This window comes from Anser cygnoides, chromosome 4, assembly GCF_040182565.1.
Source record: "Anser cygnoides isolate HZ-2024a breed goose chromosome 4, Taihu_goose_T2T_genome, whole genome shotgun sequence".
Classification (NCBI taxonomy): domain Eukaryota; kingdom Metazoa; phylum Chordata; class Aves; order Anseriformes; family Anatidae; genus Anser; species Anser cygnoides.
In genome coordinates this window covers 69,747,560-69,775,533 of record NC_089876.1, presented here as the reverse complement: position 1 = coordinate 69,775,533, position 27,974 = coordinate 69,747,560, and the positions used below count along the sequence as shown (strand labels likewise).

Below are 27,974 nucleotides of genomic sequence, written 5' to 3'. Positions count from 1 at the left end.
TAAGTTGGGGATGCTACATGCCTTTCTATTGAGGGTTTCCAGATCTCTAAGCCCACAAGAGATAGGTACAGCTTCCTGGTTCCAGTCACACAAAAAAATGCAGTCACTTTTACTGTAGTGAAAAGGATAAGAGATTTACAAATATCTTGAATTTGTCTGCAGAAAGAAGGAGGCCAACAAAACTTCTGATGTTTCACCACGGACATAGGAGGGAAAATGTGGCTTTTAACTTGTGACTCTCAAGGTATCCTTTGCCAGAGTGTGAGGAGGATTCAGGGACTAAACCATGCTGAGGGTGGAGTGTGTTTTTATAAGCCTTTAGGGAAGATAGTATGCAGACTGAGTGGAGTAACATGTCACAGTGAAGGGTACTCTGGATTACACCCTACTATGATCAGACAGGAAATATGACAACTAATTTTTAATAGCTACAAGCTCATGGTCAGACAAAAAAATTGGTTTTCCATTATTTGAACTACAGCTAAAATGTTTTTAAAAGTGCATGTAAAATAAATAAATCAGCTGTGTAATAAAGCACTCTAAATTAAATATATGTATATAGAATTTCAACATTCCAAAAAACGTTAATGAATAAAACCTTAGCTAATAAAGCCATAATAAATGCAAGAGTGAAATAGAAGGATGTCAGTATGCCATAAGTAAACAAATGCAGATTTGATATAATTTTGAAAAAAGTTCGGTAAAAAATAAAAAAAAGAAGATTTTCTTAGTAAAAGTTACCTGACTAATCAGGATGAAATGAAGACAATTTATGCTCATTTAGACTGACAAGTCAAGCACTTTCTGAATCTAATGTTTAGTTTGGGAAATCTTTTGAAATTAATCATGATTTGGCAGATCTTTTATCTGTATAACTATGTTCCCAGTGTGTAAAATACGTCATACATCACTCAAATTAAATAATATCATATCCCCCCCCAAAAAATACTAATCACATTATTTTTCAATTATTTAAAAATGTATGTATCTTTTTTGAAATATTAGGTTGCAGCTATACTCCTATCATAAAGGTTAAATAAATGTCTTGCATGTACAAATAGGATGGTCTTGATATTTATCAAATATTCCTTTGGGGATCACAGGTGTGTGCTTTCTTTTAGCAGCTATTCATAACTGCACACTTGCTTGGCAGATGTACAATATAGGAACTGTCTAGTTGCCATGTTATGGCTATACATTTTGAAATATCAAGTTTGTTAAAACGATTTCCTTACATATGTGAATACATGATCCCACTTTAGCTTCTTCTTCTTTTTTTTTTTTTAATAGTTTGTATCCTAGATATATGTTTTTAAACTGTTTGTACCCTTTACGCTATCACGTATGATTAGCCACAATTTCTTCTCAATTGGGCATGATAGTATGATGAAGAAATGCTAGATAATCACTGTTTTTTAAGGAAGTAATTCCTTACAAACAGAATATTGCTGTTATAATAAATGCAAAACATTTTTAGTTGCCAAATTGTACAATTGCTAGTGAATTCTACTTTTATGGTCCCCTAGGACCCTTCCACTAGAAGGGACCCTTGTTCAGTATGGCTTTCATTTTTAAGGGCACACTTGGATTCTATTTCTCCAACACTGAAAAGTATTGTTCAACCCAAGCACATGTGCAAAGATAGGCACATGCTTACATTAGACCTACATTTTAAGACCATAAAAGGAAGTTGTTGCAGTTGAAGTCACATTTTTCAAAATACGTATTAATTCAAAAAGTGTAGTATGTCATAGTGTCTTCAAAGACTTTGTGCAAAAAAAAACCTTATCCTTTCAAGCAAAACATCAGAAGTATAGAAGTCAACTTTCATGAAAATTAAAGGATACTTGATTTATACATTTCGGAAAACTACTATAAAAATCACTATTTTGATGAAAACATCAAGGTTGTATGGACATTTCTAGCAACCTCTTGTATTTCTCATATTGATAAATTTGTACAGTAAAAAGTTGAAAAAGTTTTACATATTGTGGTAGCTTTACAAAACCAGAAAATATATATGAACTAGCACTAAGATGGGCTTAAACAAGCTTTCTAAACAGAAGAGTGAGTTTTATTACAGTACTTCTTTAGAAATCTATTTAATGTCTTAAAATAAGTAGCCACCTTGTATACATCCTTGAATATATATTTGGTTGTACACTTTACAAGCAGTGGATAATAGTTAAATTCTTTCTTTTGACAAACCTTTTTCACCACAGTGTTGTGTAAATTGTGTGACTACTTTTTCTAATATAAACTCACCTTATATAAAATACCTACCATAACTATAGTCAGTTTTCTTCTATTTTAATTATCATTTATGACATGGCACAATGAATGCTTTAAAGTGATATTAAGCAATTCTGCACAAATAGATCAGTAATGAGTTTTGCAGTAAATATTACATATACTTTGGAAGCACTTGACAATATGTTTGCAGACCTGCCCATGAACAAAAAGGCATATACCAACTAAAATTTAATAACTCTTGACATTTTAATCTTCAGCACCCTAGCTTGATTTCTAATTTTCAAACATTAAATTCCTGTACAAAGCTTCATTATATACCAAAGCAAACACTAATTTTTCTGAAGAGAAGCATTTCTATTTTGTACAGGAAATGCTTACAGTGGCTTTTAAGTAAACTTTGATTTGAGGTACCATCAATTCTTAAAAGACCTGAGCTGAAGAAAGTGTTGATGTTTTACGCTCAAAATATCACTCTTTTTCATATCCTACGCAAAATAGGAGAAAAATGAAATACTTAAATCAATAGGCACTTTTGAGAACTGTAGCTAAGAACAGATGATTTTAAATAACATGTATTCACTACATCTGGAAAAGCTATGTTTAAGAAAAAAAAATATATCTCCTTCATGAAATCAGCAAACTCTTTCTATCTACATGCTTTCACACTACAGACACTCAGAAATGGGTGGTGGTGATGAATTGAAAAACCAACCATTTCTTTCACTTCTAACAAGCCTAAAACTTCAGTTTCAGCTATACACCCATGATGAATCTTCGCATTGAATGACATGCTTGACTCTAAGCATTTTTTTAATCCTCCGTCCCTCAGCCCCTTTCTTCCCCCATGGAAAACCCAATGATGGAGAATTACATTTTCAGGTTAGAAAATAATTTAGTGATTTTCATTTGATTAGGCAGAATACTTTTTTTTAGACACTGTTGATGCATCTTTTTTCTCATATGCAGAATTTCACAGTTCAAGTGCAATGTTTTTCCAAGAGCAAGAGAAAATGAATGTTCCTTCAGAAGCTTACTGTAAAAGCTCCTGAAAGGAACACTGAATTAACCTGATTTTCTGAAGAATTAAATAAGAGACACAAAGAAAAATCTTTACCTTCCTATTATAGACAAAATACCCCCAATATGTTTTACTTTGATTGGACAAAGAGCAGAGGAGATATTATTTGAAGTCACTCTTCATCAGCCAGATTTAGTAAATGCAAGGGCATTGCTACTATAATGGAAAGACACAATTTTTCCTCCCCTAACATCACCACAAAAATAGAATTGAAAAAGGCAGCTGAAAACACGCAGTTAATCTAGCCAGGAAAAACTCAGCAGTTAGCCAAAACCCTCACTTCAAGTAATTTTTGTCCTTTAAGTTGATCGTTTAGATCAGGGTTAGCCATTGGTTCTGGAACTGACATTCTGTTCAGGTGAATGTTGAGCAACCTGTCATTTCCCAAAGTGAAAGTGAATAGGCGGCATATCCCAACTAATTGGGAAAATACTGTTAGGTATGGAACCCATCAGCGAGAGAACCTGCAACTCAGGGAGGTCACAGGGACCCTATTCAAAACTCTGCCTAGGAGTGTTTTCCTCATGATAGCACAATCAGCTGGAACAATCCTGTTCCTAGTGCAGGAGCATCTCCAATGTAGTCAAGACCTTTTCCGCAGAAAAAATTACCAGAGTAACACTGCCTCCACATGACCCCTGTAAGGGATACTGTCCTTCAACCCACTCAGCAGTCTCTTACTAGCCCTCTCCTCAAAAACATTCCTAACACAGGCTGGCACAACCCATTCTTCCACCATGCAGAGAAGCAACATAGGCAAGCAATTACCAGCCCATCCTTCCCATCCACATAACAGTAGCACACATGGTCACAACATAAGGGCACTAAGCTTCTCCAAATCTAGTCCTTGCTGCCTGGAGGGGTTCTAGCCCAGCCCAGCTCAGCATCTTCCAGACACTATACAACAGAGCTGGGAGAAGGGAATTTGGCAATAGAAAGCCTGTTAGTTTCCAGTAAGGCCTAAATTTTACATCAGAAAAGTAACCTTGCTCCTGAGAGTCCACCAGATATATGTTAAACTAGTGTTATTAAGCAGCTAGACCATGCCATTTCCATTCAGATTGGCCAACTGGCTAGAGAAGCAGCAAACTCACAGTCTCTCTCTTGTTCTATCCCCATTCATACTTTCTTGCAGATGTGTGGCTTACCTGCTCTTGGGTGACTATTTCTAATTTAGATATATTCTGCTACTCTTTGCCACGTGGCTTTTCTGCAACTTATTAGCTATCTGCCTTTCTCAGAAAAATGTTTGACTTGTGATGTGTATCATCATATCATACCGGTAAGCTTTCCATTACAACACATTTAAAGTTTTCTTTTTCTCTCCAACTTGCTCGTTGCTTTATGAAAATTTAATTTTGGCTGATTAACTGAAACATTGTTATCATGCTCTAATAGCTATAGAAATCTCATGGATATATTTAGGAGCAAGAAATTAGTGTTGCTGTAACAGAATTAGAATGGGGATCTAGCCGTCTTCACAGGCAGTTTCATCTAACTGTCTAGTCATGTTCTATTCTTGTTTTTCATACAGGAATTATAACTGATCTTCCTCTAACTTTCAAGTGAATTATCAGCTCTAAGCTTATTTTCTACTGAAAATGTCCAAAATAGGACTAAGTCTTACTAAGGGCTTGGGGTTTTTAAAATGAAATAATTGAAGAGATGAAACCATATGTCATCCTTACTATCATATTACTACTTTTTTACCCCACTGTGTCAGTCTGCCATATGTTCCTAGCCTCTCATCAGTTTGGGTGGCAGAAAAATGGAAGTCTGAAAACAGCAGTTTTCTTAATGTCGTAAATGACATTTTCATTATTATTTCAATTTCATTATCTGCTAATCAAGAAGTTACTGTTGGTTTCCTCTTGTAATATGAGGTGAGGTGAGAAGACTTGGAAAGAGAGGAAAACTGCTAATGAAATGTGGCTTTGAATTCAACATACTAAACAACAAAGACTAGTCCTAAACTTTCAGACTTTATGTACATAATGTACTAGATGACTACTAATAGATTAATATACAAAATTTTAAGATTGGCAGCCTTTTCAAAATTGATTAATCTTATGTTATTTACAGCAGCACTCTTGATCCAAACTTAATCGCTAGGGGACAATGCTATTCACAGAGGAACCTAATTTTCATTGAAGCTGTCAAACAGGCATGTCATCATATGCATGAGATTAAAGAAGAACTAGAGCAAGATGGTTCCATAATGTTTCCTGTAATGTAAGGTGTCAATCCTTCTGAAGCTCTGTTATACTCATTAATTAAGACATAGCTGTATTAAGCAAGATATCACCCATCCCCTTCATGCATACCAGATCTAATCTTACCAATTTGATGGAATATCCTCAGACCTGGCTAAAAGTAGAAATTACATCATAACATTCATAACAGTGAATCAGATGTCAGTGTGGATTACTTGAAGTGGATTAATAGTTTTATTCCCAATTAGCACTCCCATGGTTTTTGGTACGTAGCCTGCAGTATCATGTTCACTGCCTTATTCTTATGTATTTTAGCATCTAGAGCATTTGCAAGTATTAATATTTTGCATATCTACCACAGCTGCCTACTGAGAATGTGCAAAGCACTTCAAAGGATTAATAAAATTAGTCTCACTATACCACTAAAAAGAATAAATGTACTGTGGCAGTTCTGCAGATTCAAATTCAAATCACCTACATTATTTCTCCTAGGAAAAGTATGCAGATTCTGGGACAGAAGTCTGTATTCTCTGATATCCACTTTCCTCCCTTAAACCCAAGGCCATCTCTCCCAATAAAGAAACTACTGAAAAAGCACATGGCAACAACTATTTGCAATTTAAACACATCATTATGAACCACAAATGGAAATTCCCACCCCTGAAATCTCTCTTTTGTCCACCGAGAAACAGGAAAAAAAAAAACAAACTACTTTTGAAAAAAAAAAAAATCACAGGTAAAAGCAGTGCCTTGCTCTGCCACCTTTCTTCACTTGTTAAGAACCTTTGATGGACATTTGCTATTTTTTTTTCTCCCTTTCCTTTATTGACCTTTTCTCTTCAGAAATAAAGTACAAGGGAAGGATGAGTAGGCTGATGGCATCAAGACCTACACAGATGCAGCTCTGAACAAGAGCAGGTGTAAATTAAACAAAAAAGAAAAAAAGTATGTTTCAAGTAAGTATTTCTGTAAGAAATATGTACCTGCATTTCTGTGTAGATATATATATCAGGGCAAAATCAGTTCTTAAGTGAGCTTGCTAGTAAACTTGGTAGTAAAATAAACTCTATATTAAGCTCTCTGTAAACTCCATAAGAAGGTCTGCCTCACAAATCCCAAAGCTGTTATGATAATAAATAAATAAATAAATAAATAAAAAGAAGAGGAAGAAGAAGAAGAAGACGACGACTTTTTAAATAGAGAAAACTCTATTTTTCTAGAGTTTTCCAGCAAAGACTGAAGAAAATTGGAGTCACCACCCAGCTATCCCTGTACACTGAACTTTGCTGGTCTGGCTTCAGCCTTTCCTCACAGAGAGCTTTGCCCCAGGGTCAGGGGACACAGAACTCTCTTTGGGTACCTGAGGGGTCCAGCTGCCTGCCCTCACCACAGCAGCTGCTCCATTAATAAGTTCTCCACTTAGTCTCCAGGTCCCTGCATCCTCCTCCCCTGCCTGAACCTCCTTGCCCTGGTGCGGGCTTGCTAGCTCTCCCAAAGGCAGTGGTAATCTCCCCTTGTCTCCAGGATGGGTACTTCTCAACAGGAGAAACTCTCCAAAAGGACGGAAGAAGTTTGTTTAGAAGGACTTTGGTAGAACTTGTTCTACTTGCTCCAGCAGAAAAGCATCAATCACCTCACACAACACTCTCTTCTACACTGCGTGATTAAATTGTATTTACTTTGTGACAGCGGTGAAAAGCTGAACTCCTTCTATTCCAGTCCTGCCATCTGTGACACTTCTCAGGTAGATCATCTGAAGCTTCTCTTTATGTACTGAAGTCACATTATCTGAGAAACTCTGTACTCATTGTATCTCTGATACAATGCATCTCTGATCTCTTTTGGTTAGAAGGCTAGGGGCATCATATTCTAGTTGAAGCTGGATGCTTACATGTTCTTGACCAAACCAGAACATGGTCACATAGGCTTACTGAAAGCCATATCATTCAGATAAGTTTGCTCTTGCTTGTTACACAAAGAAAAAGAAGTTTTGACTAAAAACGTACTTTACTGTACTTACTATACATTATGCACCAGTTGTCTTGTTCAAGACAATGTTCAATTAACAATTTACTGGGATGAGCAGGTCCTGCATCAAAAAGTCTTGGCCCTTCCTCTACCCCAACTCTTGTTTCTCACCTGTATGCAAGCTAGCTGAGTCAAACCAAAATGAAGTGTGATGGCAGAAGAATAGTGAGACTGGAAATGTGACCGCTTCTTCTGGCATCTTGAGATTGTACCAAATTCAAAAAAGATTAAACTTCAGCTAAAGAAACACCAAGTTGTAAAGTGGAGGATCCTGAGATGTGGATTTTCTTTCTGTCACTGACACCTCCTTTAAGTCACAGAGAGCTCTCTACTGAAATTTTCTCTTTGGTTCTGTTACTTTACATTGGAAATTTTTGAAACTTTTTTTTTTTTTTTTTAATTGAAGAATAGTTTACTTGTTAACAAAAAGAACTAGGGCAGCTCACACTTACTGGTTGGTTTATGACCTTGAGAAATCCACCCAACAATTCCATGCCTGTGTAACACAGCGTAGCCCTGCCAATCTGTACTGTATATACATTGTTACAGTGACTTTTTCTTTTAAAATACTCTTAAGAATTTCACACATGTAATAAAGATTGACAAGCACAAGATTCATTCTGCAGGTCATCTGCTACACAAGCATTTTACGTTCCCACTCAGAACAACTTTTTTGTTGTTAAAACAAGGTCATTTTGGATTATCAAATTCTATTCCAAATTATCAAATCTTTTCAGTACAAATTAGAATTAATGGTATCAATCCATGATCTTCACATTTACTTATGTTTTCACAGTGTTTTTCACACAGCTCAAAAATACAATGAAGAAAGCTGCCCTATTCCATTTCCGTGGGAACACAGCACAGGTCTTTTACAAAACCAGGGATCCTTGCTTACATACCAAACATCCACTGTTGAACAGAGCTCATCAGAGAGTCACACAGCATGGAATATCACACAGTGTGCCTAAATCTGTTAAGTGCATGAAGATTAAAAAAAAAATAAAAATTGACTTCAAGTATAGTAAATCTACACTAATAATATTTTTTTTAAAAGTTTTAACCTAATAACTATTGAAATAAAAATTCCAGATCTACATGGTATGAATTTTTATCTGATTCAGGTATGCAAGAAATCTGTTGCTATAAGTTATGTATTTTTACTTTTCCTGAATAATTCTCATTCATTGGCAATTCATTAAATACAGTCCCCCGACAAGGAAAGTAAGATAGCAAGTTAAACTAAATGGGACTATACAGCATACAAAAGAAAAATTGGAAATGACAGAAATGAACTTTTATGTAACACCTGTTCAGTATCATGTTAGCTAATATAACTCGACAGTATGTCTTTTCTCCTAGCGACCGTATACTCATCCCATCTGATATGTCCATTAGCTTCTCTTGGCTTATATGCTTGTTCTTATAACAATCCCACCTGGCATATAAAAACAGATGATACTTTAAAAAAAAAAATACACCAGACTTTATGCAGATTTGTTATGCTTTCTGTATCTTTTTTTAAGATGAGGAATGAAACAATTTGCAACATGTCCTTTTAAATTGAATTTTAAAATGTCAGTGGGCATCCTCAGCTGACTCTTCATAGTGAGATGATAGCGGTTGCACAAATACATACATATGTATATGCCATGCATATATTATCTTTACAAGTCTATCATTCTTCTAGGTACATACATTTTACTAGAGCTGCAACATTGTCATCCCTAAGGAACTAACTTGGCTTTTGTAATACTATAGCTCTTTTGGGGTCATCTTATCCATCAGACTTTTATTCAGTGCTTTTAAATATTTTCACAGCTTAAGATGCATCTTAAATTGTAACTTCTGTAAGGTGTTTCTTTGAAGTATGTTGCATCCCTTCTGTGTTGCTTATCCACCATTATAACTGTAAATATTAATTTTCATGCCAAAGGGGTTTAATATCAGAAACGGCTATCACAATTTGTCACGAAAATTAAGTGTGTTCTTCTTTGCTGAGCGAAGTTCAACCATATCTGCAGGAGATTCCTAGAACAACACTGGTTTCTCTGTGACCAAAAGAATCAAAGTCCCAAATACAATCAGCTCTCCTGAAAACAAACAAAGCAAAACAAAACAAAAAAGCCCCCCCAAGCTCTTACTTTTAAAAATTCAGTTACTGAAAAAAATGGAAAGGAATAAGAGCCAATCAACAAGAAGCTGATATAACAGTAAAATCTTGTCTGATGCTCATATTTTTCCTGACATTCTTTTGCAACAGCTCTCTATTCATATTAGCAGTGTTTATCTCACATCATATACCGTACAAACATTTTAATTTAAAAGTGGGATTAACATCAACTGTCACACTGCAGACAATATTTAAGTCCTTTTGTAGGTATAATATTTATAGAGGAGAGATTTGCTGGTGTTAGCCATGTGATATTTCTATGTGCAATAATTTTGTTCTGTACAAGTTAATATCACAGAGGCAAAACTGAGTCAAGAGAGTGATAAGATGAACATGCTGTTATTTAAGACTACACAGGAAAAAAACAGATGGAAAGAGCCAACCGATAAACTGAACTCATACAGGGCAAAGAAAATACGGCTTCTGTTGATTTAACCTAACAATTGGCAAATTCCACTAAGCATTTTGATTGTAAACATTTTGGTTATGCTGCCAAATGCTTGGTTCTGCTGAAAAGTACAATGCTCCATTATTCACAGTAAGGCAGAATCATTTTTTTTTTACCCCCGCAACACCCACATACCAAGGAATGAAGATGTTACTTGAAACATTTAAAGAAAATGTACTTTCCTAACCCAAAGGATTCATAGGCTTGAGATGATTAAAGGAAGTTACCTAAGTTGATCTTATGAAAACTACATCTAAACTGTAAAATAAACACATAAATAAATAAATAAAAATTGAGGATAACAGGTTGGGATGGCTGAAAAGTATGCAGTGCAGCTTATGTATATTGTATATCTGCAGGGATATCTTTTTGAGCTGAATGCTTTGATGAATTTCGTGGCAGCGCACTGTAAATTTTGTAATGTAGAAAAGTCAGGTTAAAAGTCTCTCTTCTATATTAATCTGCCTTCAATATAATTTAATGCAGGTACAAAGTAGAATATCAGTCACCTTGATTAGGATGGTCATTTTAATTAATACTTCAGACACTGTTCCAAACTGTAGGTCAGTGGTGCCCCAAAGTGCACATTTATGCTTTGAAAGGGATCTGGGAAGCATCACTCCTTCATCACACAGGACAGAACTGAGTAGTCCATCTGACATTATCCATCCTTCTGTCCATCTGTCCCTCCCCCCCCTCCAGCCATGAGAAGTGGACACCTTTGGGATTTCTGACAGCTCAGAAATGCTGGAACTGCAGGTCTCAGGCTTCCTTTCACTCTTGCTGTTTGAAATAACAAGCCCCAAACCTCTAGGCTGTAAGAGTCTACAGAAGCAGCATTCCAAGCTCTTATAATAAAGCAGGCGCTTCATTTACCTCTCGTCTGGTGTTTGACGTGTCACATCACTCTTTCTTGACTATTTGTTTCTCTACCATTAGGCTTGCACTGACATTCAGTACTACCTTTGTTTGCACTCCTCTTTCTTTTTTCCTGACAAACCTCCTACAGTCAGAGAATACAAGTACCTGACAAAGCGATCGGCTGCACTCCAGTTCACAACATCATGTTTAGTTATATTTTTTCACCCTGCCAATACAGCCTGAAGGGATGAAGCTGCTGCAATTGGACAGTTAAACAGCCACCTCTTTAGATACATCACAAAAGAACATTTCATGCACTTTAAATCATAATCATAAGCCATTTTAACTTAATCTGTTCCCTGGTGAGGCATGTGCTTGCTTAAATTCAGTTAGTTTTGCCTTTTTGGACCCTTATGGGAATACACTTTTAAGTTAACTGCATCATGAAGATTGCCTGTGCTGTTGTGTTGAATGATTCATGGGGGTGCTACACATTCTTGTGAGCAGGTGAGTGATTATGATTTCCATAAACAAAAAGGAAAAAAAAAAAAGCATATGAAAATATCAGAGAAACAGAGTTGAGTAGAATTGCGCTCTTATACTTCTAAGTTCATTTATACATCTAAGTGACTAATTTTTTTTTTAGCAAGTGTCTGCAAGTTATATTTCCTCACTATTTTTTTTAGCCTTTTGTGTACAGACTCACAGAAGAGAAACAACTTACAGTGGAAAAAGGTGAAACATTTCCATATGACATGGGAAGGACTATGTAGAGAGAAAATAATAAATAACTGCACAAAGGAATATTAACCACTTTACATTTCCTATCAAATAACATGATGTAGGCTTGAAATAAACATTTTTAGAGTTATCTTTCCATCCCTATAAACAAATAATTTGTAATACTATACAGAGATGGTCAGTACCCATCACAGTACCAATCAATTCTGTTTAATACTATATTGAATGGAAAGTTATCTTAAAATATAATAAATAGTCCTTAGGTACCACTTTTCTATTTAAATTAAAATTACAATTTTCCACATGTGCTTGTAACCAGGGAGATCCGTTGGCACAGCCAGCTTCGCTCCCTGGTTTGGCCAGCAAAGGAGCTGCAGAATCTTTCTGAACAGCTCTTTGAGTAAAGCACAGGAATAACTTACAGCTGGAACTTGAATGCAGGAAAATACAGAATCTCTTCCCCACCCTGAGACCAAGACAGTGGGTAATATCAGAAATACAATGGAAACTCTCTCAATGAAAGAAATAGAATAATAATGCCTATAGGAGTTGTATGGGAGTGCTGTGAGGATTAGTGTTTGCAAGATCATCAGCACCTCAGAACAAATTAATATTTATGACGATCAGTCCCCTCAAATTTACATTTTGAAACATGCCTGGACAATATGTGTGTAGCATTTATACGACTGTGATACAAAAAAATGACAGCTTCATAACATTTGCTATTTTTTTTCCAATTAATTTCATTTACTCAAAGGACCTTTTTCTGTCTAAGAGGTACATACTGCTTTATAAAATGCATTAAACAATAATAATGTTGTTTTGATTTATGGACAGTGTTTGCTTTTTTCTTTTTTTTTTCTTGTCATGATAATGAATTATCATTTTGCTATCAATTTTGCATGCATCCTCACACATCACCAAGAATAATTATAGAAATCAAATGAAGGCTAGTGGAATGAACCATTTAGAAGTTGTGGAGGGTGAAAAAACATTCAGAAGAAGAAAGTAAAGCAGAAGGCTTAAAGGATTAGTAACTTAAAGGCCTGTATATATTATTAATTCAAAAAGTATGGCAACAAACATAAAATATACAAACTTCTAATGTAGAAGTGTCCTGAAAAATATACCACAGCACAAAGCAAAATAATGATGGTACCAAGAAGACACAAGTACCATTCTGGTCACTTGTAATTATGACACATACCTACTATCACAGCTAAAAGTCTTTGCTGCTTATTATTAGGGGCGGGCAAGTTATATGGCTTATGATCTGCTTGTTTCCTGCCTGTGCAGAACAAGAGAACATCTGAAATACTTGAAATTTCCATGGACAGAAAAAGCATTTCTCATCCAAATTTAACTCTGTATTGATTTGATAAACAGAATCCAAGTGTTCTAGTTCAACACACTCCTTTCTTATCCACAAAACCCTTGCTGGTAGTGTGCTGCTCCATCAGCAGAGCACAGTATGGGCAGAGCAGGAAATGCATGCCCAGAATTATGTATAGAAAGATGCTGTCCTACTGAGCTTGCAGATACAGGAACATTTACTGTCTGTACAAAGAGACTGAAAAGTTGATCAAGCAAAGAAAACTGACCTACGAACAAGCCAAATAATCACAAACAATCAGTAACAAGCTAACATTACATGAAAGTAATCTTGTTTTACAGCAAGTATTCAACGTGCACATTGAAATCAATATTGGGAGTAGAAAGAATTAGGCCCAATTTCTTCAGACTACTTTTTTACAGAGTTCTTCTTTCACTAGTGCCAAACTCAACACTCAGAAACTAGTATGAAAATAATTTTATCCATGCACAGACTTAAGCAAGTCATATTTTTCCCGTCAAATACTACCATAACCACATCCCGCTTTCCAGTTGCAAAACAAGCATGAAAACAACATTCAGTATCTTCAGTTTTTCCTCTTTCTAGTAAAAAAAAAAAAGGGGGGAATTAACAGTATTTTTTTTTGTCAAACTCATATATTCTTTTACATTTCAGATTAGCTCACTAATGTTCTAGTATCTTTCTAAATTAAATATTTAATGCCACCAGTTTTCTTCCTATTTCTCTTTCTCATATTTTTATTGTATCTGTGTTCTTTCAGGAGATACATAATTATATTTGGTGGATTTTTGTTCAGTGCAGGTTTCCCAGGAATTTTAAATTTAATGCAGTCATGGCAGTCTATGAAAGAGTTGTGGCTTTCAGTATTTTAGTGAAAGATAAAGGGAAAAAAAAAAGCAAAACAACAACAACAAAAAAAACTTCAGCAACAGAATTTGTTCAATATTGCTTGTGAAAGCTCGTTATTTAATTGACTTTGAAACCAACTCTTTATTCTTCAAATCCAATCTTCCCTTTGTTCAGTTTTAGATACAATGACTTTTTTTTTTTCCTAAACCTTACTGCTATTTACTGCATGGGAGAAGATCATAGAATCACAGAAAAACATCATAGAATAACATCAACTGGCTTCCCTTGGTCAACTAGATGGGTGACCTTGTCATAAAAGGAAATACAGTTTGTTAAGCAGGATTTTCCCCTTGTGAGCCCATGTCAGCTATGACCCATGACCACATTGTCCTTCAGGTGTTTTTTCAATAACTCTCAGTATAATCTTCTTCATAATTTTACTAGGCACTGAAGTAAAACTGATTTATTTAGGTCAGCTGGATATTTAGGCATCTTGTTAGAAGCACCAGAAACCAAGATTCAATCTGTATGTGGGGGATTATGTGCTTCTCCTTTTCACATAAATATGAAATTTGTCTCTGTTTTGGAAGGATCCTGCAATGTGGAGGAAAAAAGTCAACCATGCTTGCTCATTCCTTTCTTGCTTTCTGAAGACATCCAGAAACGAAACAATTCTAGCAAACAGTAATGTTGATTTCAAGCAAGAGAGATAGTCAGACACCACTGGAACAGAACCATTAGAGGATGAAAACACTGTTCTAAAGTGAAATTAATCAAATTATGATGATTGGGTCTATACAATACTACTGCCTACAAGAGTAAAGAACTGTCTTGGAGGTACAGGAGGTTTCTGTTATTCCTGATTCAGGAACCACAGGAATCATGCTGCTGACAGTGATGAACTTAATTACCTGCTGTCTAGGAATTGAACTGAACTACTAAGCATCAATGAAAAAGGATTTCTCCCAGCTCCCTTAAATCCTCAGTTCTGTACTTAAGGATACCTATCAAGGCATCGTTCGTATATCTGGATCTGCAATGCCCTTGTTAATCTTAATCCTATCAAAATTTAGGATTATTTGATGTCAATGTTCATTGTCCTCTGCTCATACTGTGCTTTTCCCCAAGATCAAAAGTGTCAGGAATTAACTGCAAAACTGGATCTAATTAAGTGAAATTATGATTTAATTGCATGCAAAGCTGCCTTTTCTGAGAGCAAACAAACACTGAGTTTCACAGATGCAGATATGGAATAAGACAAACCCACTATCCATCATACACCTAAGAGAACTTTTTTTCACTGTGCACTCATTAGACTTAATTTAATCTTTTAGAACTCCTATTTCTAATTCTAAAATCTGTTATAAGACTACACATAACAGTGTACAGTTGTTCACTTCAGAGCGGTGTAAATTTAAAATACTTCAAAAACATTATGCAAAACAAAAGTGTGTTCCTCATTCTCATTTATAGAATCAATCTTGGTCTGAAGTTGTCATTTCTAAGAGGTAAGACATGTTTCTGTTCCTCTTTTCATTAACTACCCTTGAATTTCTGACAGATGATCTACTGACTGTTCTGTTCGTTTTTCATTTGGTCATAATCAAATTACTAAGTCTGCATAAGGGCTTTTTAGTCCTCCCATTACCAACTCCTTCATCCATGAAGGCACTATTTTTGGTGACTTTTTTTTTGTTTTCAACTGCAATTTATAGGTTTCAAGTGTTTATAGCATCTAAAAATTAAAATACTTGTTAAAAGTGTCAGTTACCAGTAATGTACATGAAGTAGGAATGCCATTTTCCTCTTTCACAAAGGGGAAAACTGATTTTTTGCTCAAAAGTTAGAAGGGCTGAGTGAAAAAGCTTTAAAGTAGATTTGGAGGGCAAAAGGGATAACATCAGGCTTGCTAACGATAAGCCATGGGATGGCATGCCAATGTTCAACAGACAATATGCCAGCATGGTCCTTCAATCTGCTCCATGATGTGATGGATACAGTGGAGCACATTTGAAATGCTTCTACACCAATGCACACAGCATGAGGAATAAGCAAAAGGAGCTAGAAGCTTCAGCTCAATCCCAGAGCCATGACATGACTGGAATACGCAAAACTTGGCGGGAAGTCCTGTGAGCGGTGTGCTGTGATGGATGGTTCTAGGCCCTTCAGAAGGGACAGGCAGGGTGGTGCTGTATGTAAGGGAGAGGTAGGATAGTTAACTGGGAATACCACACAGTTGATAAAAACAGGTCCAGGAAATTCCTGAGGCACGTTAACGATAGCTTCTTGGTACAGGTACTATGGGAGCTGACTAGGAAAGGTGCCATCCTAGATTTGTTGCTTGTAAACAGAGAAGGTCTTGTGGGTGCAGTGGTGATTAGTGGTCATCCTGGCCACAGTGGCCATGAAGTAATCGAGTTTAAAATCTTTGGTAATAGGTAGAAAACTGCCACCAAAACTTCAACTCTGGATTTGGGGATAGCACAAGTCAGGCTGCAGAGGGAACTAGTTAGTGAAGTCCCTTGGGATTCTGCTTTTGAAGGTCTTAGGGTACATCAGTGCTGGTCACTTTTTAAATGCTTGCTCCTCTTAAGAGCACAGGAGCAGGCTATTTCAGAATGCCACAAGTTGAGCAGGCAGGGCAGAAGGCCAGTTTGGCTGAGCTCGGATGACCTTCTACAAAGATGGGGAAGGGTCTAGAGGGCAAGAAGCATGAGGAGGGTCTGAAGTTAGTTGGTTTGTCTTAGAGAAGAGGAGACTGAGGGGAGACCTCATGGCAGCCTACAGTTTCCTCACGAGGGGGAGCAGAACAGGAGGTGCTGAGCTCTGCTAACTGGTGACAGCAACAGGACCTGAGGGAAAGTCATGAAGCTGCATCAGGGAAGATTCAGGTTGGACATCAGGAAAAGATTCTCCACTGAAAGGGTGGCTTGGCACTGGAACAGGCTGCCCATGGAAATAGTCAAGGTATCAATTCTGCTGGAGTTCAAGAAGCATTTGTTTAACACTCTCAGACATGTGGTCGTATTTTTGGGTAGTCCTGCATGAAGCCAGGAGTTGGACTCTGTGATCCTTGTGGGTCCCTTCCAATGCAGGATTGTTTATGATTCTCTATTTCCCACACTGGTAATGTAACACGCCAACAGCCTAAAGGGTACAGCCTTTTGACATTTTAAAAAGAAATAAATGACAATCACTCTCCACTGTCTCCATCCCCAATACCTTTCAGCAGTCCCGTTAATGTCTTATAAATAAAGAAGCCCAAATAGTTTTCTTATCCTACGTATGTCATGAGATACAATTTTCCTAGACTACTAGTATAATCCGGTTCATTCCAATACATTTAAGAACTCTTCAAGAAATTAATGAAGAATATTCTTTTACTTATCCTATGTTTTAGGATTTATGGACAAAAGGAAACTTGAGGTATGAAAAAGTCAATGACATTTATTTCATTTACAGATAATTATCAACATACTGCACTGTACTGGAAATCAAGAGAAGGGTATAGAATAAATGGAATGAAGATAATATAGTTTAAAATCAGGGTACATCTCACGTTTCAGAAACAAGAAACTTACCCCAATTATACTATAACCATGTTATATTTCCAATATTTAAATATAGATTTTTATTTTTTTTAACACTAGTATCGAACTAGTACTAACACCACTCAGCCATGCACAGGGTTTGTTGGGAAGCAAAGAGTACTTGGAAAAGTCCCAACCAAAAATTGCAAGTCACATGGTTCAGTTGTACCACATGATAAAATTCTCCTATATAGTTTCCTCAGGAAAATTAAATGTCCCAACATAAACACTAGACTCAAAAGCAAGATCAGAGATTATGAAGAGATACAGAACAACCAAGGGAACAGACCCAAAAGTGAGAAGGAAAAACAACAACAACAACAAAAAAAAAAAAACAGCAACATAAACATACAAAAGAAAAGGGAGAGGGGAAAAAAAAAAAAAAAAAAAAAAAAAACATTCATCACATTGCAGTATTTTGCCTGCTCTACCAGCGAGGCAGCTGGAGGAAAGCCAGAATATAGCTGGGTTTCTTAAGCAGCACAAGGTGTTTATATTTCAGCAATTTAAATTTGCCCTTAATTTCAGGTGATTAAAATTAACAGAATATATCCCACTCTCTGTAATGGCTGTCTAAATTGCCTACCAAAATATCTGTCTTTTTAAGCTCTAGGAGAGCATTTTCAACATCAGTCATTTATTTTTAGTGTTGTAGTTTTCAGACATCCAACTTGATAAGAATTTCAAAATGACAACCCTGTAATTCCCCCAGTAAAGAATTATGTTTGAAAACTTGTCAGTGGGTCATTATTGTTACTAATTTAGATTCTGGGAAAGTTGTTTATACCCATTTTAACAGAACAATAAAAGAAGTTTTTACCGGATGTTCTTCATTAGGAAATTTATTAGCCAAAGCCATAACTTTTCTCAGAAACATGTTGGTTTCCACGCAAGTCTCTTACAGAGGTTTTAGGAATGGAAAATGCAATCAGTAGCCAGGAAAAAAAAATAATAATAAAAAAAAGGAAGATAAAAGAAAAGAGGGAGAAACCACCTGCTACTGTGAAAATACTCATATGAGATGTTCAAATCCTGTTTTCAAGTCCCTGAGTTTGTTTAATTTATTTTAGGGAGAAAATATCTGTTGAATCCAACACATACCAGAAACTATAAATTATTATTATTAAATGTATTCTGCTATTTTCAATAGTCCTAAATTTTAGTTACAGTGAAGGAAATATATGGAAACACTCCAGTTTTCTCTCATTGATCTCACTGATGACAATACAACTCCAAAAAATTTTTGGTTTGGAATGGTCAGTGCGGATTTACATTTTCATCTCCAAAATTATTAATGGGGTTGGAGTGGTCAGTACTTATTTACACTTTCACCATTCTTCCTTGGAACAAAGACACTTTATTGTAGTCTATGGGCTATAAGCCATTGATTTAAACAGAATTTCATACCAAAACACTTGGAATAGTTCTGCTCTCTAAAAAAAGTTCATTTTATATGGTTGAGAACAGGATCAGGCTCGCCAGGGAAGTGGTCACAGCACCAGGCCTGCTGGAACTGAAGAAGTGTTTGGAGAATGCTCTCAGGTATATGGTTTGGTTTTTGGGTGGTCCTGTGTGGAGCCAGGAGTTGGACTTGATGATTCTTGAGGCTCCCTTCCAACTCAGAATATTCTATGATATTTTCTGAATGCCAGTTTGCTCCTCCAGACTTAGTTATGCCTATCATTCTGTAGCCAAGTGAAATTTGGAGGATTTACCATCTCTATTGAGATGATTAGTATGAAGAATTTTAAGTGCTCTTCCTGGGGTTATCAGGATTCTCCCATGGAGCTTCAAGAAATTTTTTCTACATTGTCTTAGTGATAACATGTTTTCAGCAACCTGTAATATTACAGATATTATGACTTTCTAATCTTTTTACTCAGTAGAAATCTTACCCTGTAGGTATGTATCAGAATTCATTGTGTGATAGCATGTCTACCCACAGGAATAAACCTGAATTGACCTAATATTTACCCTTGTAGTACTAAACATTCATTTTCATGGTTTACTGGAAATACTGTTAACTAAAAAAAAGTAATGATGATCATTCTGCATGCTTGTGGTTGAAGTATCATTCTAGTGGTTGAATCGTCATTTGCATTTCTGGTAGCTTTTGGAGATTTTAGTAAGAAATACATTTAGCCTATTTCTATATGTGGCTGGCAGAGAAAATAATTGATGATGCATTAAGAGCATCAATTTTGACTTAGCCAATGTTTATCAATGTTTTGAAATCTTGAACTGACCCTCACTTTATGAAGAAAGTTTCAATAAATTCAGGAAAAAGTACTAAAAGAAAAAAATAATGCATGTTCACAAAATTTGGGAAAGAAAGGCAGTTATGATCAAGGCATAGAGAGAGAGATGGAGGAGGAAAGAGATCTGGCATGACAGGTATAGTTCCTAGTCTCATTTACAGTTATTTCAGTCATTATATTGGTGACACTAGGAAATTACTTATGTTACATGAATGTTGAATGATTAAATCACATAGAGTATTCCTAAAGTTGTACAGCGGTATCTTCAGATCATACAGCAGCTCCATTACCATCCATACCCCCTCCTTTCAAAAACTGCAAACTCCTACGCTGAGCAGGGCAGCAGAGGTAAGAGCTGGGATAGAAGGAGTGAAGTTGTGCCTTCATTGCCCTTCATTCAAGTTGCCTGGGATAGAAGGGGAGTGTGTGCGGGAAGGTGTTTTAGTTTTGTTTTTGTCTATATCTTTGTCTACTTTTAACCTTGATTGGCAATAAATTAAATAAATATCTCCCAGGTCAAGTTTGTTTTGCCCAAGACAGTAATTGAAGAGATCTCCCTGACCTTATCTTGACCTACAAGTTTTTCACCTCATTTTCTCCATCTGTTCTGCTGAGGAAGGGAATTGAGACAGTGGCTGGGTGGACACCTGGCAACCAGCCAAGGTCAACCCACCAAACTCAGAAATTGTAAGTTACAATTGGAGGCTTTCATCAAAAGCAAAAAGCCATTTGATAATCTGAGCTACACAACTAAGACATAAGGAGACTTATAGAAAGGGAGTACTGATACAGGAAATGAAACCAAAGAGTAGGAGGAATTAATCCACTGAGGATGAGAGACTGGTTTAAAATAAACTGGAGATCAGGGCATACAGATTGGGGGAGGTGGGATTGAGTGAGTCACACTTTTATAATTCTCTTTACTTTAGTAGAAATACTGAAAACAGTTTTGTAACAGAAGAAAAACACAACAAAACAAACAAACAAACAAACAAAAAGCAAAAGCAAATACCTGGATGCTTCAAAGCTCCCATTGCTGCTCAATGGAGGCAGGAACTCAGGGAGGGGGTAGAACTAGAGGGACAAGAGCTAATAGTCTCCAGCCCATGACTAAGAGTTACTGAAACCTGTTTTGTATTCGCTCATGAGTCATAATGCCCATGTGATTATTTCTAAGTGTGATTTGAAACTGAAAAGAAACAATACATTAAAATGGTATTTTTCAAAGTGCCAGCAAATACTAAAAATATTGGAAATTGCCTTTAAGGCAGAGTGCTTAAAGGGGTCTGTGTCAACTAGCATAGCCTTATGAAGTATAAACCCAACTTGTTGTCAACTTTCCTGACTAACTTCAGATTAGGACAAGACCTTATTCTACAGCTAGACAAGTCACACTCTGAAAGATAAATTGCTTTGGATAAGCGGTGAATATTATGGTGACTGTCTGATTATTCCAAACATCTGCACTAAAAATATTAGTCTGATAACTGACGGGAAGTAAATTGTACCTCTTGATAAAGTTGTATACACAAATATCACAGGCTGCAAGAGTCACACCCATTATTTCAAAGATCTGGGTCACAGAGCCTCTAGAGCTGTGGGATGAATGGATGAATTATAGCATAGACCTAATTTAACATTGACCTGTACCTTACCAGATCTATAGCAATGGTAACTGCTAAGGATTGTTAGCTTTTACTACTCAAGTTGGCACTTCCATTTCTTACTCAGGAAATTAGCTTCAAGAATATTAATTACAGAAGTCACAACGCTGTAAGATAATAAATGTTGAAGAAAATTCTCAGCTTCCTCAAAGCAGAAAGGAAAGTACATATTTTTTTTTCTTATGTTTAATGACAATTAGTAAAGCATGGTTGAGATTAATTGTGGAATCCAAATGCAATTAAACTTTGCTATAATAATTATTACGGTTAGCATTTGCAATGTGGTTGTGGCTAATAACCAGTGAGACTGTTGCTCATAATAACAGATAATGTTTAATAAGGTAATATAAGATATCTTATGGACTAAAGGGCTGTCTTCTTAAAAGTGCATGTCACTATATTGCAGAATAATTTTTAAAATAATGAAATACTATTATAAAAAAGCATGATATAGTGACTAGGAGAAAGGAACGGGTTCTAAAAAGTGGATGAGACATTGCTTTGTAAGTTGACCTTTCAGAAATACCCCCCCTCCTTCACTGGTTTTCGAAATGAAAGGCAGCATTATTTTTAATTACAGATTATGAGCACAGGTGTAAGTAGTCATAATTAAAAGTCTCTCACATTTGAGCCAGCTACAGTATTGTTGCTATAGCATAGAATAACGCTTGAGTTAAGGTCGCATGACAAATATCATTCTGTTCTGCTGTATTTCAGATTCTTAACTTGGAAATTTTTCAACTGTGACATCACTTCTTTTTTTCCCAAGGTAAGGCTCTAATTCTTCAAGAGATATTATAGAGCAACAGAAGGGTAAAACCCTGTTCAAAGGAAGTTAATTCCCTACTAAGATGTTTAAGTACAAAACCACCGACAACAAAAAATATGTTCTTTTGTGAGAGAATAAACTTTTCTCGTAATATAGAAAAAGAATATTATTATTAATTTTTTTTAAATAACTTTAAACACAGAAGGCAGCAGAGGATTGAAAGCTGAAATTTGACATTAAAATAACCCTCACGGAAAAGAAGTAACTTTGAGTGTTTCATCAAAAAATGGTTTAGAAAAACTTTCCAAAAGCACACTGTATGCATGCATGTCTGAACAGAATTTTTCTCTAAGCTTTTAAAGAGCACAGCTATGGAAGGCTGCTCTAAATGCAAGTGTGTCACTAACTAAACAGGGAGAAGTAAATCTGAAGCCACAAGAAGAATTGGCTGTACCTTTGGCAACTGTGCAAAGTTGCTCTTTCCTCAAGCAAAACCAACTTCCATTACTATATCACTATTTGCAACAGTTACTGAGTGAAGGCTGCTGAATGGCATTTAAAATACTTTTATGTTTTCATTTTCTCAGGGGGTTAGGTTTAAATAGTGATGGGGTTGGCTACTTTTATTTCTTACTCATATTCTTTCTATTCCTTTTGATATATATCACTTACACTCCTCCATAGGTACTTAACACGAATAGAACACAATTATTCTGTAAAACTAATGGTATACAATGGATACAGGTGGAGCATCTGCTACTGTACTGGAAGAGACTTCCCTCTAAGTATTTCAGAGTATAGTCTCACATGGTTTGGATCTTTCTAACAGTGCTGCATGTCATAGCATGCACAATGTAATGTGAAAACCGTAGCTGAGCTCATTGTCACTAGAGCTGAGTTGCAACATGCAAGCACTCCCATGGGCATCATGCTTCCCACTTTTCTAAGATTAAATTCAATATCTTAAAATGTTTTTGAAGAAGCTTAGGTCCTCCTTCATATTTATAGAGCACATATCCTGTTGGTTTAAAAATCATAAGCATCTGCTTTGGTAAAGTTGGATGTAATAAGGGTATGATGGAGGATTTGCATTCTTTCTTTATATAGAAATGCAGTCTTTCCAAGATAATTTGATAAAATCCAAGAAGGGACAATTCTCTTTCTCGGTATAAAAGCAAGCATGATTGAGAACAGGGGCTTGGATTCTTTTCACAGTCTAATACAAAAGCTCATTAGCTTAGAGATCTTCAGCTAGCCCAAAGATATGCAGAGTTTATACTGCCCTGCTTCATTACACCTGTGTTTTCAGAATCACAGAATGGATTTTTTTTTTTTTTTAATCTTTTCATTTCATACAGCAAGAAGGTGGGAAGGGTTATTAACATGTTGCTAAGGGAAATGCATCACCCTATCATCAAAGGCCAATATTACAGACTGACAGTTTTTGGAAAAGCTTATGGCTTGTAAAACCAGTCATTCACATTACTACTGGAGCAATATTGCTCTCTTTTGGAGTGAGCCAGGAAGGAATAACAGAAACTGTTACATTTTATATTACTTTTACTTCTATTTAAAGGCATTGGCTTTGAGGTGTATTTGACTTTTTCCTAGTCTGGCCTGCAATTCACTTGAATTCCATACGAAAATGTATCCCATTTTGAAAACTGACTGAAAATTAAAGAATAAATAAAGCTTTCAGTCTCTCTCTTTTTTTTTTTTTTTTTTTTTTTTTTCCCCTTTCTGGTTTCTTGTACCATTTTCTAATGTAAAAAATGGAAGGGGACTTTTAATATGAAGAAATGCCTTATTTTTTATTAGAACAACTATTCCACTTCAAAGAAGCCATTTACAACCCATTTTCAGCTATACAAGCATGATTTCCTCTAAAAACAAATAAAGGCACTATGGTGTATTTGTCAGAGATCTCCTGATGCGAACAGACCAATGCTGTCTTACTTCAGCTGAGAATTTAAACATGAGAGTTTACTATTTCAGTCTAGATTTTCTTACCTCTTACAGCTTTATATAAGTTGAACAACCCCTTACTCTGTCTGTAATGTATCTTACCAATTTCCCAGGCAGAGGGAGAAATGGTAACTACAGGATCTGCCTTAGAATGTTCAGCACTTTTCAATGTATATTTCATGCGATTTCTCAAAGGAAAAAAAAAAAGTATGCACTCTAGTATCTTGGCAACAAGAGACGCAATTTCAGCCAAATCTGACTGAGAGGTAGGGATCTTGAAAATATTAAACACTTGAAGAAGAGGGAAAAATCTGTGGATAGTTGACCACGAAGACCACATGTGAACACCTACTGATGAAACCACTGAGCAAGCCATGTCCTTAACCTTTCCAGCAACAGGATTCAGCTGACTAGCTAGCTGGTTATGAATAGTAGGGTACAACTCTTGCAAGAACACAAAAAAATATGGGAAAAACGGGGGAAGGGAGGAACTGGAAAAGAGATATTGGAAACTGAGTGGGCATAGCAACTGAAAGTAGGACATTAAGGGGATAATGCAGGTGAGACAAGTCATAAGAAAAGAGAAAAACTGTTTTTTTTTTTTTTTTTTTAATTGGGTTGGGCAGGCTGGGAGGAGGCTGGTATTTCCTGCACTGGAGATGTGTGCTGGAGAGACACACATCCAAGAGTATGAAAATTCATTAATTCAACTTTCTCAGCCTTAATTCAGTGTCATCACAAAGATATTGCAAACACAGCTCAGGCTACTAATCGCTCTTATCTAGTACGGAGAAACTTACTGGGGAAAGGGGAAATTTTGAAAGGGATGTTTTTTTAAATGTAGCTTTGACCATTGTATGCCACACATTTGAGACAATGGTGCTGAAAACCCAAGTCCCCTCTTTCTTGTCTCGGTCAAAAACTGACAATGAGACCACTTGGCTTGCAGCAGCAGCACTGCTCTGAACACATGGGTAGCCTCAGAAGATCTTGTACAGAGTCAGGCTCTGTCTAAGGCCATTCCATGTCTCTGGGCTGCTGGATACCAAAGAAGTGAAATGGAAAAATGATGCAGGGCACCTTTTCCTCACATCTGAAACCTTACAAAGCTGTGGATATTACCCCCTCATTTATTATTAAAATTAACTAAAATGACAAGTCTGTGCTTTACACTGGATTTACACTGAAACTGTACATTGAGGTATCTTTAACATCTCTTGTATCTTTGCAGTAATTGTTGTTTCTTTAAAACATGTAGTTCAAATGCAATATAAAACAGAAATGTGTTAAAGAAAATGAGATACACACATATATAGAAATGCATATATCAGAATGAATCACTAGCAGATGAGATGTATAAAAACATAGTCTTCTTTTTCTTAAATAATAGTTAATAGGTACAGACTCTTTTTTTACTGGAATAACAATCCTCTCAAAACCAAGAATATTTTCTTCTAGTTACTTCTTAAGATCTGCATGGTATTGTGATACATAAGACCTGACATCTGCTGACATCACAGTAATTTAAAGAAAAGGAAGCAGTAGTAATAGCACTTTATAGTGCATCGGATAGCATGAACAGCCAAAGTGCAAATACAATATTTATTATAAAATGAATTAACTGTACCTTGAAGAGGAACGGCTCCTCAGGAAGAGGGCTAACAGGGAGTGAGGTGGTGCTACTAGCCGGACTCATGTCTGTACTCTGAAAGAAAAGCATACATGAGTTTGCATTTGCAGTAGAATGTTGGAGACACTTTTTTATATTAGGGAGAAAAAAGAGCTCAAAAACAACACTGAAAATCCAACAGAACAAGGTTGACAAAGTAACTGTTGTCTGTACTATATTTATCAATAATTAGTAAAAAGATTAAGTATTTCACAAATGGGCAAGTACTTTGTATTTTATTTTGAATTAACATTCCATTCAAAGACTGAGCCACATGCACAAATATGCAAACATAATGCATCTACAAAAGAAAATATGAGATGATAAATGAGAACAAAAAATGCTTTCATACAAAACAAACTACAATATATAATATATTTTAATTATTTAATTCAATGGTCTGATACTAAAGGTAAAATTAACACGAAAATATATTGCAGGAAAGTATTTGGATCAGTGCCTTTTTTTAAAAAAAAAGATCCCTTTCACATGAATCAATATATCTTATAACTGAGCACTAATATATGAAAAGGAACAGTGAACAGCAATGTTAATAACTAATATAAGTCATTATACCTTAATTGATGTATCCAGGCAAAATGACTAAAAGACTGATGTAAAAACCCAGTCTTACTTGGGTGATATTTTAGTAATCTCTTGGCTAACATAGTCGTCATTTTGTATAGATGAGACAGGTGTGAAAATAAGTGACTGTGGAAACTCTTTTGAATTTGGAATGGTAATAATGATAGAAGAACAAAATCTAAATTTAAGAAAATGCACATACGATACAAGAGTGTTCTGGAGAACATTAGAATATATAATACTTCTTGTGAAACAAGTTCTTGATTGCTAAAATGAAAGGAAAAAATAAAACTAACTAATAAGAAACAAAATAAAACAAAAAAAAAAACAGAAAAAAGAGAAAAAATGCAATAGAGAATACAAAAAACACATTTCTACAGGCAGTCAGAAGAATATCTATTTTTTCACAATGTGGCTTTGCATGGCACAATGATTTAATGAATTCAGCTTATGCAATTAGCTAATCAGGTATCTGGTTTCACATCACTATGAATCTATGATGGGACTCTTTTGATAAGCACAAATTCTGCAAGTGAAGAATACAGCTGCACCTGTGAAGTTATAACTGTAGGAATCAGAAAAACTGTATGCAGAGATACTGTATTTTTTTCAACCAACTGGTAAAGGAGGAAAAATTAACAAAATTTTTGATACAAAATCCCTATGTTAGATCTGAAATAGAAAGCACAGACTTCGAAGTTAATACCCACTGAGAAAATCATGGAGTTTAATTAGGTCTGCGTCAGTTATACTATGCCTAAAAGAAAATACAACAGTTACTTGTTGAATAAAAGGGGTATAAGTAAAGAAGGAAAGAGAGTGACATGGTGATTATTCATAAAAGAAAGAGAGAGACAGCCACTTTAAAACCTGTGCAACACAAGAGAGGTTTCTGGGGAATGAGGGAGGTTATAACATATCAGAAAGCCAGTATCTTTGCTGAATCCATCGCTTTGGTTTCAGTAAAGTTACAAATATTAACACTTAGATCCTGCCCTTGATCATCAAGGAAAATGACTGACAATATTTACTAAACAGATAGGAAGCATGGCTCTTCTAGATTAAATTCAAACTGCAGTCAAAACTAGAGACCTCCTCCTTGAGAATGTTCTGTCTCAAAGACAAACAGTTCAGCTAAGGACAGCTTGTCTTTTAATTTACACAGAATAGGGGGAAAAAAAAGTAGCTGTTTTCCAAACTAAATCAAGCACACTAATTTGCAATTAGAAGTGAGCAGGAAGACAGTCCAATCTTTTAAACATTGAAACAGTCTCAGTATGAAAATCTGCAAAACAGATTGGTCCCCATACTCTACACGAGCTGCAAATTCTTCACCGATAGCTGGAATCTAAGCAAGGTCAAAAAACACCAAGGATGCCAAGGTGGCTTTGACAAGAATTCTCAGGACACGTCCACGTGGTGGCCTCAGGGGAACGTCGGCTCCTCCTGCTGACTGGACACGAGCCAGCCCGGATC

At 35.9% G+C, this 27,974-nt stretch overlaps 1 protein-coding gene across 6 annotated transcripts in view; it reads right to left on the bottom strand.

Moving 5' to 3' along the window:
- Positions 1-27,974, bottom strand: part of CCSER1 (coiled-coil serine rich protein 1) — a 685,984-nt gene that overhangs the window by 319,320 nt on the left and 338,690 nt on the right. For all 6 annotated transcript variants that reach the window (XM_066996360.1, XM_066996359.1, XM_066996362.1 and 3 more), the window contains one exon: positions 25,872-25,949. In XM_066996360.1, the coding sequence (XP_066852461.1) occupies positions 25,872-25,949 (78 nt within the window). The remainder of the gene's footprint in view (positions 1-25,871; positions 25,950-27,974) is intronic.